Genomic DNA, 12,928 nt, shown 5'->3' with positions numbered 1-12,928 from the left:
CCCGCTCAGCCCAGGAGCCAAACTGTTAGGCCCAGGGCAGCACGGGGACTTCAGCTCCCAGGAGACCTTTCGCATCAGAGGCTCTGAGAAACCACAGGAAGCGTACCTTACTCCCTCCGGGCCACCTGCCGGCCAGGTACACACCTGCCCCGGCCCCTCCCTTACCTGGGGCAGTGTCTGCCTGGTAGCCACTAGAGACAGCCCTGCCTGGGGCCATGGAAGAAAACCCGACCTTGGAATCAGAAGCCTGGGGCTCCCCTAGGGGGTGGCTGGCCCCCCGGGAGGCCAGAGGAGGTAAGGATGTCAGGAGAAGCTCAGATCCATCCGATCTTCAAGCTAGGTGGGAGTCCTGCTGGAGGAGGAAAGGGGAGGCCCGGCCTCCTGAGTCTCAGGGCTAAAGAGAGAAGGTTCCACTTCCTGATATTATGGGGGAGAAGGGAACTGGAGGCTGGAACTCCAGGGTCTGAGGAGGAGGGGCCTGGAGAACCAGGCTAGTCTGGGAGGAGGGGAGGGCTAAGGGCTGGGAGTTTAGTCTGGGAGGAGGGGAGGGCTAAGGGCTGGGAGTTTGGGTGTCTCGGGAATAGGAGAGGCTGAGTTCCCACACTCCTGAGCTAGAGGGAAAAGGAAGTTGAAGCCTGGACTCCACTGCCCTGGAGTAGGAGGATTCCACGCTTGGGGACGGAGTCGAGGGCTGTGGACCCCTGGGTCCAGGGGAAGTAGAGGCTGGCACCGGGACTCCTGGGCCTGAGGGAGGAGGGGCTGGGAACCTGGTTTCCTGGTCTGAGGGAGGAGGGGCCGGGGGCCTGGACTCCTGGGTCTGAGGGAGGAGGGGCCGGGGGCCTGGACTCCTGGGTCTGAGGGAGGAGGGGCCGGGGGCCTGGACTCCTGGGTCTGAGGGAGGAGGGGCCGGGGGCCTGGACTCCTGGGTCTGAGGGAGGAGGGGCCGGGGGCCTGGACTCCTGGGTCTGAGGGAGGAGGGGCCGGGGGCCTGGACTCCTGGGTCTGAGGGAGGAGGGCTCTGGGGCCTGGTTTCCTGGTCTGAGGGAGGAGGAATTTGGGCCCAGACTCCCGGGTCTTCCCAGCCCCCTGCCCCTCCCCAGGCCCATCGCTGTCCTCTGTGCTGAACGAGCTGCCCAGTGCTGCCACCCTTCGGTACCGAGGCCCTGGGGTGCTGCCTTGGGGGGCGCTGGAGGAGGAGGAGGAGGATGGAGGAAGGAGCAGAAAGGCCTTCACAGAAGTCACCCAGACGGAGCTGCAGGACCCTCACCCTTCCCGGGAACTGCCGTGGCCCATGCAGGCCAGACGGGCACACAGGTGAGGCCCCACCTCCAGCTGGGACCCGCACAGTCCGGACCAGGCCCTTCTCCCATACCTTGAACTTGGTCTCCTCCCTTTGTCCTCTGCCGCTCCTGGCTTCTGGGGCCTCTCTCTGCCCCGCTCAGAGCTGCCTCTCTTGGTTTCTTTTTTCCCCTCATCTTTGTCTCTACTTCGGACTCCAGGTGAGTGCTGCCTTTCCGTGGCTCTGGGGTCTCTTCTCTCTGGGATATGCCATCTCCCTGGTCTCCACCAATCCTGTCTCTGCCTCAGTTTCTCTCTGTGTGTGTCCAAAGTCTGTTAATATTTATTTCTCTCTGCTTCATGCCTTCCTTCATCTTTGCCTCCTCTTCCAAGCCTCCCTCTCTTTAACTTATTTGTTTTCCCATTCTCACTGCATAATTTGCAGGGCCTGGTGAACAATGAAAATGCAGGTGCTTTCCTTCAAAAATGATTATGGGCCCGTCGCAGTGGCTCACACCTGTAATCCCAGCACTTTGGGAGGCCCAGGCGAGTGGATCACCTGTGGTCAGGAGTTCAAGACCAGCCTGGCCAACATGGCGAAACCCCAACTCTACTAAAAATACAAAAATTAGCTGAGTGTGGTGGCAGGCACCTGTAATCCCAGCTACTCGGGAGGCTGAGGCAGGAGAATTGCTTGAACCAGGGAGATAGAGCTTGCAGTGAGCCAAGATCATGCCATTGCACTCCGGCCTGGGTGATAGAGCGGGACTCCATCTCAAATATATATATATATACATATATATACATGGAATAAAACAATAAAAAATAACAATATATCAACACTCCCGTGCCGATCAGTAGCGGGATCATGCCTGCGAATATAGCCACTATACTGCAGCCTGAGCAACATAGCAAGACCCCCATCTCTATTTTTTAAAAGTAATAATCACAGTAACAATATGACAAAAAATAATACAAGTTAAAAGAACAGCTATCTATATAATGTTTACCTTGTACAAGGTGTTATAAGTAATCTAGAGATGATTTAAAGTGCATTGGAGGGCTGAGTGTAGTGGCCCATACCTGTAGCCCCAGCGCTTTGGGAGGCTGAGGCGGGAGAATTGCTTGAGCCTGGAAGTTTGAGGCTGCATTGAGCTATGATTGCACCACTGCACTCCAGCCTGGACAACAAAATGAGACACTGTCTATAAAAATCAGATAAATAAAATAAAATAAACACAGGAGGATGTGTGTAGCCTGTATGCAAATACTATACCGTTTTATATAAGAAATTTGGGCATCTACATATTTCAGTATTCTTGGGGAGTCCTTGAACCAACCCCCATGGATACTGAGGGACGGCTGTATTCATAAAGTGAGAGCCCAGATAAACTCCAGCTAGGGCAAGCGACACAGCATGACAGCACCCTGTGTGTCCCTCCCCTGACACCGTGCAGTGGTGCGATCTCAGCTCACTGCAGCCTCCAACACCTGGGCTTAAGCGATTCTCCCACTCCAGCGTCCTGCTTTTCTGTAGAGCTTTGCTAGCTGTGCTCTGCAACTTTGTGCAAATAGAATCATACAGTCTTCAGTCTTTTGTGCTGGCTTCTTCTGCCTAGCATTAGGTTTCTTTCTTTTCTTTCTTGGAATCTCACTCTGTCACCCAAGCTGGAGTGCAATGGCGCCATCTCACATCTCAGCTCACTGCAACCTCCGCCTCCCAGGTTCAAGCGATTCTCCTGCCTCAGCCTCTTGTGTAGCTGGGATTACAGGCACCCGCCACCAGGCCCAGCTAATTATTATTATTATTTTTTTTTTGGTATTTTTAGTAGAGATAGGATTTCACCATGTTGGTCAGGCTGGTCTCGAACTCCTGACCTCAGGTGATTCACCCACCTCGGCCTCCCAAAGTGCTGGGATTACAGGCGTGAGCCACCGTACCCAGCCGGTTTCTTTTTTATTGCTACAGAGTATTCTATCTTATGTATAGGCCACAATTTACTTCTCCATTCTACTGTTGGGTCGTTTCTACATTCAGATGGTTCCCAGTCTGGGGCTGCGAAACCCCTCATTTTCTGCCTGTTTCCCTCCCAGGCAAAGAAATGCCAGCAGGGACCAGGTGGTCTATGGCTCTGGAACTAAGACGGACCAATGGGCGCGGCTACTTCGGAGGTCCAAGGAGAAAACAAAGGAAGGCTTGCGAAGCCTGCAGCCCTGGGCATGGACACTGAAGAGGATCGGGGGTGCGGTGGGGTTCGGGGTTCGGGTGGTGTCCTGGGGGCAGGGCCTGGACTCCTGGTTCTGAGGGAGGAGGGGCTGGGGACAGACTCCTGGGTCTGAGGGAGGAGGGGCTGGGGGTCTGGACTCTCGGGTCTGAGAAAGGCACGGCTGGGCCGGGCGCGGTGGCTCACGCCTGTAATCCCAACAGTTTGGGAGGCCGAGGTGGGTGGATCACCTGAGGTCAGGAGTTCGAGACCAGCCTGACCAACATGGTGAAACCCCCGTCTCTACTAAAAAATACAAAAACTAGCTGGGCATGGTGGCGCACGCCTGTAGTCCCAGCTACTCGGGAGGCTGAGACAGGAGAATTGCTTGAACCCAGGAGGCAGAGGTTGCAGTGAGCCGAGATCGCGCCACTGCACTCCATGCTGGGCGGCAGAGCGAGACTCCGTCTCAAAAAAAAAAAAAGAAAGAAAGAAAGAAAGAAAGAAAGAAAGAAAGAAAGGAAGAAAGGAAGAAAGGAAGAAAGGAAAGAAAGAAAGAAAGAAAGGAAAGAAAGAAAGAAAGAAAGAAAGAAAGAAAAGAAAGAAAGAAAGAAAGAAAGAAAAGAAAGAAAGAAAGAAAGAAAGAAAGAAAGAAGAAAGAAAGAAAGAAAGAAAGAAAAAGGCGCGGCTGGGCCCCAGTCCCGGGGTGGGAGGGGCTGGTCTGCTCCCGGGAAGGAACCTGAGCCTCTCTCTGCTGCCCCCTGCAGGCCAGTTTGGCGCCGGCACGGAGTCCTACTTCTCCCTGCTGCGCTTCCTGCTCCTCCTCAACGTGCTGGCCTCTGTGCTTATGGCCTGCATGACGCTGCTGCCCACCTGGTTGGGAGGCGCTCCCCCAGGCCCTCCCGGCCCCAACATCTCCTCGCCCTGCGGCTCCTATAACCCCCACTCCCAGGGCCTGGTCACCTTTGCCACCCAGCTCTTCAACTTGCTCTCGGGAGAGGTAGGTGCCTGGGTCCCTGGGAGATTCCCCCGCCCGCCTGTGAGCCCAGTGCCGTCAGTGACACGAACTTCAAACCCTGACCCCAGACCCTGACTGTGCAGCTCCAGGAGCCCCGCCTCCTCCCACAGTGGCCCCTGCGTCGCCTTCCCCCCACAGGGTTACCTGGAATGGTCCCCTCTCTTCTATGGTTTCTACCCGCCCCGCCCACGCCTGGCGGTCACCTACCTGTGCTGGGCCTTTGCCGTTGGCCTCATCTGCCTCCTGCTCATCCTGCATCGGTCAGTGGCACCTGCACCCCTGACCCCCTGACGGGACGGGTTGGGGTGGGGGGAGCAAGTGGTGGTGGCAGAAACCGCCTCCCCAAGAATCCTCAGTCTTTTTTTTTTTTTTTTTTTGAGACGGAGTTTTGCTCTTATTGCCCAGGCTAGAGTGCAGTGGCACAATCTCGGCTCACTGTAACCTCTGCCTTCCGGTTTCAAGCGATTCTCCTGCCTCAGCCTCCCAAGTTGCTGGGATTATAGGCGCCCGCCACAACGCCCAGCTAATTTTTTTGTATTTTTAGTAGAAACGGGGTTTCACCATGTTGGTCAGGCTGGTCTTGAACTGCTGACCTCGTGATCCACCCACCTCGGCCTCCCAAAGTGCTAGGATTGCAGGCGTGAGCCCCCGCGCCCGGCCCCAGAATCCTCAGTCTTGCTGTGTAACCCTTTATTCTGTGTGAGTTAAAATCAAGGTTTTGGGCCAGGAGCGGTGGCTCACGCCTGTAATCCCAGCACTTTGGGAGGCCGAGGCGGGCGGATCACGAGGTCAGGAGATCAAGACCATCCTGTCTAACAGGGTGAAACCCCGTCTCTACTAAAAACACAAAAAATTAGCCGGGAGTGGTGGCGGGAGCCTGTGGTCTCAGCTGCTCGGGAGGTTGAGCCAGGAGAATGGCGTGAACCCAGGAGGCGGAGCTTGCAGTGAGCCGAGTTTGCACCACTGCACTCCAGCCTGGGCGACAGAGCGAAACTCCATCTAAAAAAAAAAGATCAAGGTTTTGGGATTTTTGTTTTTGTTTTTCATTTGTTTTTGAGACAGAGTCTTACTCTGTCGCCCAGGCTGGAGTGCAATGGCATGATCTTGGCTCACTGCAACCTCCACCTCCCGGGTTCAAGCGATTCTACTGCCTCAGCCTCCCAAGTAGCTGGGTTTACAGGCTCCCGCCACCACGCCCAGCTAATTTTTTGTATTTTTAGTAGAGACGGGGTATCGCCATGTTGGCCAGGCTGGTCTCGAACTCCTGATCTCAGGTGATCCACCTGCCTTGGCCTCCCAAAGTGCTGGGATTACAGGTGTGAGCCACCGCGCTGAGTCTATTTTGTTTTTTGAGACAGGGTCTCACTCTGTCACCTGGCTAGAGTGCAGTGGTGCAATCATAGCTCACTGGAAGCCTGGGCCTCCGGAACTCAACTGGTCCTCCTACCTCAGCCTCTGGAGCAGCTGGGACCACAGGGGCGCATCACCATGTCCTGCTAATTTTTTTTTTTTAATATTATAGAGACAGGGTCTTGCTATGTTGCCCAGGCTGCGCTCAAACTCCTGGGCTCAAGAGATCTGCTCACCTCAGCCTCCCAAGGTGCTGGAATTACAGGCATGAGCCAATGTGCCTGGCCAAAAGTCAACTTTTTTTTTTTTTTTTTTTTTTGAGACGGAGTCTCGCTCTGTCACCCAGGCTAGAGTGCAGTGGTGCGATCTCAGCTCACTGCAACCTCCGCCTCCTGGGTTCAAGCAATTTTCCTGCCTCAGCCTCCCGAGTAGCTGGGATTACAGGCATGTGCCACTATGCCCGGCTAATTTTGTATTTTTAGTAGAGATGGGGTTTCACCATGTTGGTCAGGCTGGTCTTGAACTCCTGACCTCAGGTGATCCGCCCACCTCGGTCTCCCAAAGTGCTGGGATTACAGGCGTGAGCCACTGCGCCTGGCCAAAAAGCCTCGATTTTAAGAGCAGGGAAAAGCCCTGGAATAGGTTTTAAATGGGAATACGGTCTGAGTTGAATCAAAAGAAGGTCCCACTGGCTCAAGAACCGAGAATGGATTATAAGCAGGCACAAGTGGAAGCAAGGAGACCATGTGGGGGCCCTCTGTGGTTGTTCACATGAGAGATGATGGGGGCCAGGGCCAGGGCGGTGAAGGTGCACATGGTCTCTTTGTCCAGTTCTGTTTCTGCCCCTGCTGGGGTTCTCTATCTCCTTCCTGGGTCTTTGCCCACCTCTCTTGAGTCTCTTTACCTGCCTGTCTTCTCCGGGCCTTTTTATTTTGGAGGTGACCTCCACCTCCTGGGTTCAAGTGATCCTCCCACCTCAGCCTCCCAAGTAGTTGGGATTACAGGCATGCACCACCACGCTTGGCTAATTTTTGTATTTTTAGTAGAGACGGGGTTTCACCACATTGGCCAGGCTGGTCTCAAACTCCTGACCTCAGGTGATCCTCCCCCCTTGGCCTCCCAAAGTGCTGGGATTACAGGTGTGAGCCATGGCGCCTGGCCTGCCCCCCTCTCTTGAGTCTTTACCTGCCATCTTCTCTGGGTCTCTGTCTTCTTCTCGGGTCTTCCCACCGCAGCTCCCTTCTCTAGGTGCCTGTACTTCTTATGGGTCTTTGACCCTCATCTTTTGTAGATTTAGTTTCTCCTTTCTCACTGTCTTTGTCTCCCTTTCTCCAAATCTCCCTCTGGGGCCTGTGTCCCTCCTCCACATCTCTGTCTTCCTCAGGGCCTCTGTCTCTCTCACTCTGGGTTTCTGTCCCCTTCGCTCCGGGGCTCTGTCCCTGTCTCCTCGGTTTCTGCCTCTTTGGGGTGCCTGCACCCCAGGACTTTGCCTTCAATGACTGTGTCTCCGCCTCTTTGACTCTTTCCCTATCTGGTCTGGTGGGAACTCGCCTAGTACCCAAGGCCTTAGGGTTCATCTTCCCCGTTTGTCCCAATATGAGAGGTCCCCCCATAACCCCTGTTCCTGGCTGTCCTTTCACATCCCATCTCCCGGGTCTCCCCTCTCAGCTCGGTGTCTGGGCTGAAGCAGACACTGCTGGCGGAGTCCGAGGCTCTGACCAGCTACAGCCACCGGGTGTTCTCGGCCTGGGACTTCGGCCTCTGCGGGGACGTCCACGTGCGGCTGCGCCAGCGCATCATCTTGTACGAATTAAAGGTGCGATTAGGAAGCGGGGTCTGCAACTGGGTAAGGACCAGACAGGACCGGGCTGAGATAACGCACAGGGCCTAACTCGGTGATGGGGCCTCCGGAGAGATGCTAGGCAGCTCCTTCTCCAAGAAAGGCAGGTCCTGGGGAATGAGAGTGTTGAGAGGAGGCCGAGATAAGGCTGCCCGAGGTCCAAGGGTGTAGGAAAAGGATGCGCCAGGGCTGGGATCGGTGGCTCATGCTTGTAACCCCAGCACTTTGGGAGACCGAGGCAGGTGGATCGCTTGACGAGACCAGCCTGGGCAACATAGGGAGGCTCCCTCTCTACCCTAAAAAAAAAAAAAGAAAGTTTTTGGTTTTTTTTAAAGTAAGCACAAGAAGCGGGCGGGGCCTAAGGCAATTTGGTTCAAAGTTAAGTGATGGGAGCAGCCAGCGGGGCGTCTTGATACAGCTGAACTGGAACTTCAGGCCAGGAATAAAGCGCAGGGCCGCCTGGGGGCAGAGCCTCTGATGGGCAGGGCTGACCAGGGGCGGGCCTTGGGGTGCTGGGCGGAGCCTCAGGGGCGGGGCCTGGGGTGCTGAGATTGGCCGCGGAGGGATGGGGGCTTGGGTTGCTGGATCTGGCCGCGAAGGGGCGGGGCTGTAAAGGGCCGCTGGTTTCCCGGAGCGCCCCGGAGCGGGTGGAACCAGGACTTCAGAGGTTGTTAGCGGGTGGGGAGACGGCTGCATCAGTTCACGTTAAGGAGGATCTCTGGAGTGCCAGGCCTGGGGAACCGAGAGGCCCGCGCCTTGGGAAATGGAGTCCAAGCGGGCATCTCTCCTGCCTTCAGGTGGAGCTGGAGGAGACAGTGTTGCGGCGCCAGGCTGCGGTGCGGACGCTGGGCCAGCAAGCCAGGGTTTGGTTGGTGCGGGTGCTGCTCAACCTGCTGGTGGTCGCGCTCCTGGGGGCAGCCTTCTATGGCGTCTACTGGGCTACGGGGTGCACCGTGGAGCTGCAGGTGCGGAGGGTCTTGGAAGAGGAAGCCAGGGGGTCCTGGAACCTACATTTCCAACGGTGGAGGGAGGGGACGGAAGTTTGGGATGCCAGAGATCTTAGGAAGTATGGGAGAGGGTATGTTTGGACCCTGGACTTAGGGATTTTAAAGGAAGAAGAGAGGCTGGGCGCGGTGGCTCACGCCTGTAATCCCGGCAATTTGGGAGGCTGAGACGGGCGGATCACAAGGTCAGGAGTTCCAGACCAGCCTGACCAACATGGTGAAAACCCATCTCTACTAAAAATACAAAAATTAGACAGGCGTGGTGGTGAGCGCCTGTAATCCCAGCTACTCAGGAGGCTGAGGTGGGAGAATCACTTGAACCAGAGTGGCAGAGGTTGCAGCGAGCCGAGATCGCACCACTGCACTCCAGCCTGGGCAACAGAGCGAGACTCTGTCTCAAAAAAAAAAAAAAAAAAAAGAGGCCGGGGGGAGGATCTTAAGCTTGGCTCGTCCAGGACCCCAAGCCTCTACTCATGGTCCATCCCCCTCCCAGGAGATGTCCCTTGTCCAGGAGTTGCCACTGCTGAAGCTTGGGGTGAATTACCTTCCGTCCATCTTCATCGCTGGGGTCAACTTTGTGTTGCCGCCCGTGTTCAAGCTCATTGCTCCACTGGAGGGCTACACTCGGAGTCGCCAGATCGTTTTTATCCTGCTCAGGTTCCAGCCTCATGGGCATGGCTGGGAATGATGAAGGGTGGGGGCGGTCAGAGGGATGTTGGCACTGACAGGTAAGACACGGAAATCCTGCTGATATCGGATCCAGGGATTCAAATCCTGACTTTGTTGGCCAGGCGCAGTGGCTCACACCTGTAATCCCAGCACTTTGGGAGGCCGACGCTGAGGTCAGGAGTTCGAGACCAGCCTGACAAACATGGCGAAACCCCGTCTGTAGTAAAAATACGAATATTAGCCCGGCGGTAGTGGCTTCCGTAGTCCCAGCTACTCGGGAGGCTGAGGCAGGAGAATGGCTTGAGCCTGGGAGGTAGAGGTTGCAGTAAGCTGAGATCGCGCCACTGCACTCCAGTCTGGGCGACAGAGTGAGACCCTGTCTCAAAAAAAGAAAGAAAGAAAGAAAGAAATCCTGACTGTCACTGGGCCTCAGCTTCTTCATCTGTGAGATGGGTTGAATGCGGGCGCGTTCCACGGAGAAGGGAACTGCCACATGGTGGGTACCGGGTCAGGGCCCATTCTCCTTCCCTTCAGGACCGTGTTTCTCCGCCTGGCCTCCCTGGTGGTCCTGCTCTTCTCTCTCTGGAATCAGATCACTTGTGGGGGCGACTCCGAGGCTGAGAACTGCAAAACCTGTGGCTACAATTACAAAGAACTTCCGGTGAGAACGGCACGGGATCTGCCTGGGACTCTTGGGTCCCTGAAGGAAAGATGGAGCTGGGTGGGTCCAGACTCTTGGTTTGGGCGGAGAGGGGAGCTTGGGTGCTGGAACACTCTCCCAAGAGTATGAATGTTTGAAAAACGAGGACCCCCAGAGAAAGTATTGACAGGGTCTCATAGGCTTGTGATGTGGAGACTCGGACGCGTGGGCCTCCAGGTGCCCGGGTCCTGAGGTCTTTCTGACATATTTCTTCCTTCTTCAGTGCTGGGAGACTGTCCTGGGCCAGGAAATGTACAAACTTCTGCTCTTTGATCTGCTGACTGTCTTGGCAGTCGCGCTGCTCATCCAGTTTCCTAGAAAGTGAGAGCCCCGCCCCTTGCTGTGGCCCCGCCCCTCTAGGACCAGGCCCTGCCCCATCGCGCTGTTCTTTTCACCGCGCACCTTTTTACTATTCCCGCCTCTGCCTGCTCCCTTTGCTTGCGCTAGGTCCGCAGATCTCCCCGCTCCCCGCCCTTGTTTTAGTGGGTTACTTCCCTCTGGCCCCGACGGCGGCGACACCTGGGTCCCTTCTAGTCCTCAGGACCCGCCCTCTGGACACACCCCCTCCACGTGGAGTCTTGGAAGTCCCGCCTCCCCTCAGATACGCATGCTTCCTATTGGCGGGCGGGGCGGTGGAGGCGGGGAAACTCCAGGGCGCTGCTCCCCTGACTCGGGCCCGGCCCTGCCCCGTCCTTCAGGCTCCTCTGTGGCCTCTGTCCTGGGGCGCTGGGTCGTCTGGCGGGGACCCAGGAGTTCCAGGTGCCCGACGAGGTGCTGGGGCTCATCTACGCGCAGACGGTGGTCTGGGTGGGGAGTTTTTTCTGCCCTTTACTGCCCCTGCTTAACACGGTCAAGTTCGTGCTGCTTTTCTACCTGAAGAAGGTAAGGAGCAGGGGGGACCCTTGGGTCTGAGGCAGGAGGTACTGGGGCCCGCACTCCTGGGTCAAGGGCAAGGAAGATCCTGGGGGCCTCGATTACTCGGTCCTGAGAGAGGAGGGGGTTGGAGGACAGACTACTGGATCTGAGAGGAGGGGTCTAGGGCATTCTGACTTATATGTCTGAGGATCTGGGGACTCAGACTCCGGGGTCCTAGATGAGCAAGGGGCTCAGACTCCTGGTTCGGAAAAAAGGAGAGGCAGGTAGGCCGGGTGCGGTGGCTCACGCCTGTAATCCCAGCACTTTGGGAGACTAAGGCGGGTGGATCGCCTGAGGTCAGGAGTTTGAGACCAGCCTGGCTAACATGGCAAAACCCCGTCTCTACTAAAAATACAAAAAAAATTAGCCGGGCTTGGTGGCGGGCGCCTGTAATCCCAGCTACTCAGGAGGCTGAGGCAGGGGAATTGCTTGAACCAGGGAGGTGAAGGTCGCAGTGAGCCGAGATCGTGCCACTGCACTCCAGCCTGGGCGACAGAGCAAGACTCCGTCTCAAAAAGAGAAAACAAACAAATAACAACAACAGCAAAACAAATTAGCCAGGAGTGGTGGTGCACACCTGTAATCCCAGCTACTCGGGAGGCTGAGACACGAGAATAGCTTGAACCCGGGAGGGGAGGCTGCAGTGAGCGCCATTGCACTCCAGCCTGGGCGACAGAGCGAGACTCTGTCTCAAAAAAAAAAAAAAAAAAAAAAAGGAGGCACAGACTCTTGGTGTTTCAGATCCCCTTTCTCCGTGCCTTCCCCCACCAGCTTACCCTCTTCTCCACCTGCTCCCCGGCTGCCCGCACCTTCCGGGCCTCCACGGCGAATTTCTTTTTCCCCTTGGTCCTTCTCCTGGGTCTGGCCATCTCCAGCGTTCCCCTGCTTTACAGCATCTTCCTGTAAGTGCGAGAGGCTCCCGCCTCTCTCCGTCCCTCTCCCCGCATTCAGTGTTCAGACTCCTGGCTCTATGTGAGCCCAGCCTGTCTTGACTTCAGGATCCCGCCTTCTAAGCTGTGTGGTCCATTCCGGGGACAGCCGTCCATCTGGGCCCAGATCCCTGAGTCTATTTCCAGGCTCCCTGAGACCACCCAGAACTTCCTCTTCTTCCTGGGGACCCAGGCTTTTGCTGTGCCCCTTCTGCTGATCTCCAGGTGAGGTGGCCCAGACTTCTGGGTCTGGGTTTGAATGCGTGTGATCTGGGGGCCACCACCTGCGTCCAAGAGAGGAGAGGCTTGGGCGTGGGAGCAGGCAACGTACTGAGTCTGAGGGAGGAGGCCTAGGCTCCTGGACTGCTGGGTCCGAAGGAGGAGGTGGGCGGGACTTAGGACTCCTGGATCTGAAGGCGGAGGGGCTGGGAGACTGAACTCCTTGAGCCCAGACGAGGAGGGGCTTAGGGGTCCACATCCCTGGCTTCGAAGGAGCCAGATATTTGGATATAATGGAAGAGCGTGTCAGGAGTGGCTTCCGTTCCTGTCTCCTCCAGCATCCTAATGGCGTACACTGTGGCTCTGGCTAACTCCTACGGACGCCTCATCTCTGAGCTCAAACGTCAGAGAGAGACGGTGAGCCAGGCGGGTCCCTGAGAGGGCCCCTGGGGAACATGGAAAGGGGTTGGGGAAGAGGATTGTCTCACCTCCACCTCTCTTTGCCCCAGGAGGCGCAGAATAAAGTCTTCCTGGCACGGCGCGCTGTGGCGCTGACCTCCACCAAACCGGCTCTTTGACCCCCGCAGCCCACGTCCCACTTTCAGACCCCAGGCCCATTGTCACAACATCTGTAAACTAGGAGAACTGGAGAAGACTCCACGCCCTTCCAGCTTTGGTATCTGGAGATTTCCAGGGCCCCTCGCCGCCACGTCCTTGACTCCCGGGTGATCTTCCTTGTATCAATAAATACAGCCGAGGTTGCTGAGCGCGCTTTGAAATCTGCGTCCTGAAGGTGGGGGCA

General features: G+C 56.4%; 1 protein-coding gene across 2 annotated transcripts; it reads left to right on the top strand.

Moving 5' to 3' along the window:
• The first annotated feature begins 25 nt into the window (after positions 1 to 25).
• Positions 26 to 12,905, top strand: TMC4 (transmembrane channel like 4). 2 transcript variants are annotated; one of them, XM_054461523.2, is made up of 15 exons: positions 26 to 294; positions 1,101 to 1,314; positions 3,373 to 3,521; positions 4,250 to 4,482; positions 4,639 to 4,760; positions 7,519 to 7,666; positions 8,488 to 8,655; positions 9,188 to 9,351; positions 9,898 to 10,024; positions 10,287 to 10,384; positions 10,762 to 10,945; positions 11,750 to 11,880; positions 11,977 to 12,132; positions 12,465 to 12,543; positions 12,636 to 12,905. In XM_054461523.2, the coding sequence occupies exons 1-15, from the start codon at positions 216 to 218 to the stop codon at positions 12,702 to 12,704; spliced, it is 2,121 nt and encodes a 706-aa protein (XP_054317498.2). In that variant the 5' UTR covers positions 26 to 215; the 3' UTR covers positions 12,705 to 12,905. The 2 variants fall into 2 exon arrangements, with proteins under 2 accessions (XP_054317498.2, XP_054317502.1); XM_054461527.2 differs by lacking the exons at positions 10,762 to 10,945; positions 11,750 to 11,880.
• The last annotated feature ends 23 nt before the right edge of the window (positions 12,906 to 12,928 follow it).

The sequence above is a fragment of the Pongo pygmaeus genome, chromosome 20 (genome assembly GCF_028885625.2).
Source record: "Pongo pygmaeus isolate AG05252 chromosome 20, NHGRI_mPonPyg2-v2.0_pri, whole genome shotgun sequence".
NCBI classification, from domain to species: domain Eukaryota; kingdom Metazoa; phylum Chordata; class Mammalia; order Primates; family Hominidae; genus Pongo; species Pongo pygmaeus.
The sequence above is the reverse complement of the archived record's forward strand: the minus strand, read 5'-3'. Positions and strand labels throughout refer to the sequence as shown.

Coding starts and splice junctions, on each gene's coding strand:
- TMC4 (XM_054461523.2), top strand. CDS start 216: ATGGAAGAAAACCCGACCTTGGAATCAGAAGCCTGGGGCTCCCCTAGG. Junction 10,385..10,761: donor CTCATCCAGTTTCCTAGAAA/GTGAGAGCCCCG, acceptor CCCGTCCTTCAG/GCTCCTCTGTGGCCTCTGTC. Junction 12,544..12,635: donor TCAAACGTCAGAGAGAGACG/GTGAGCCAGGCG, acceptor TCTTTGCCCCAG/GAGGCGCAGAATAAAGTCTT.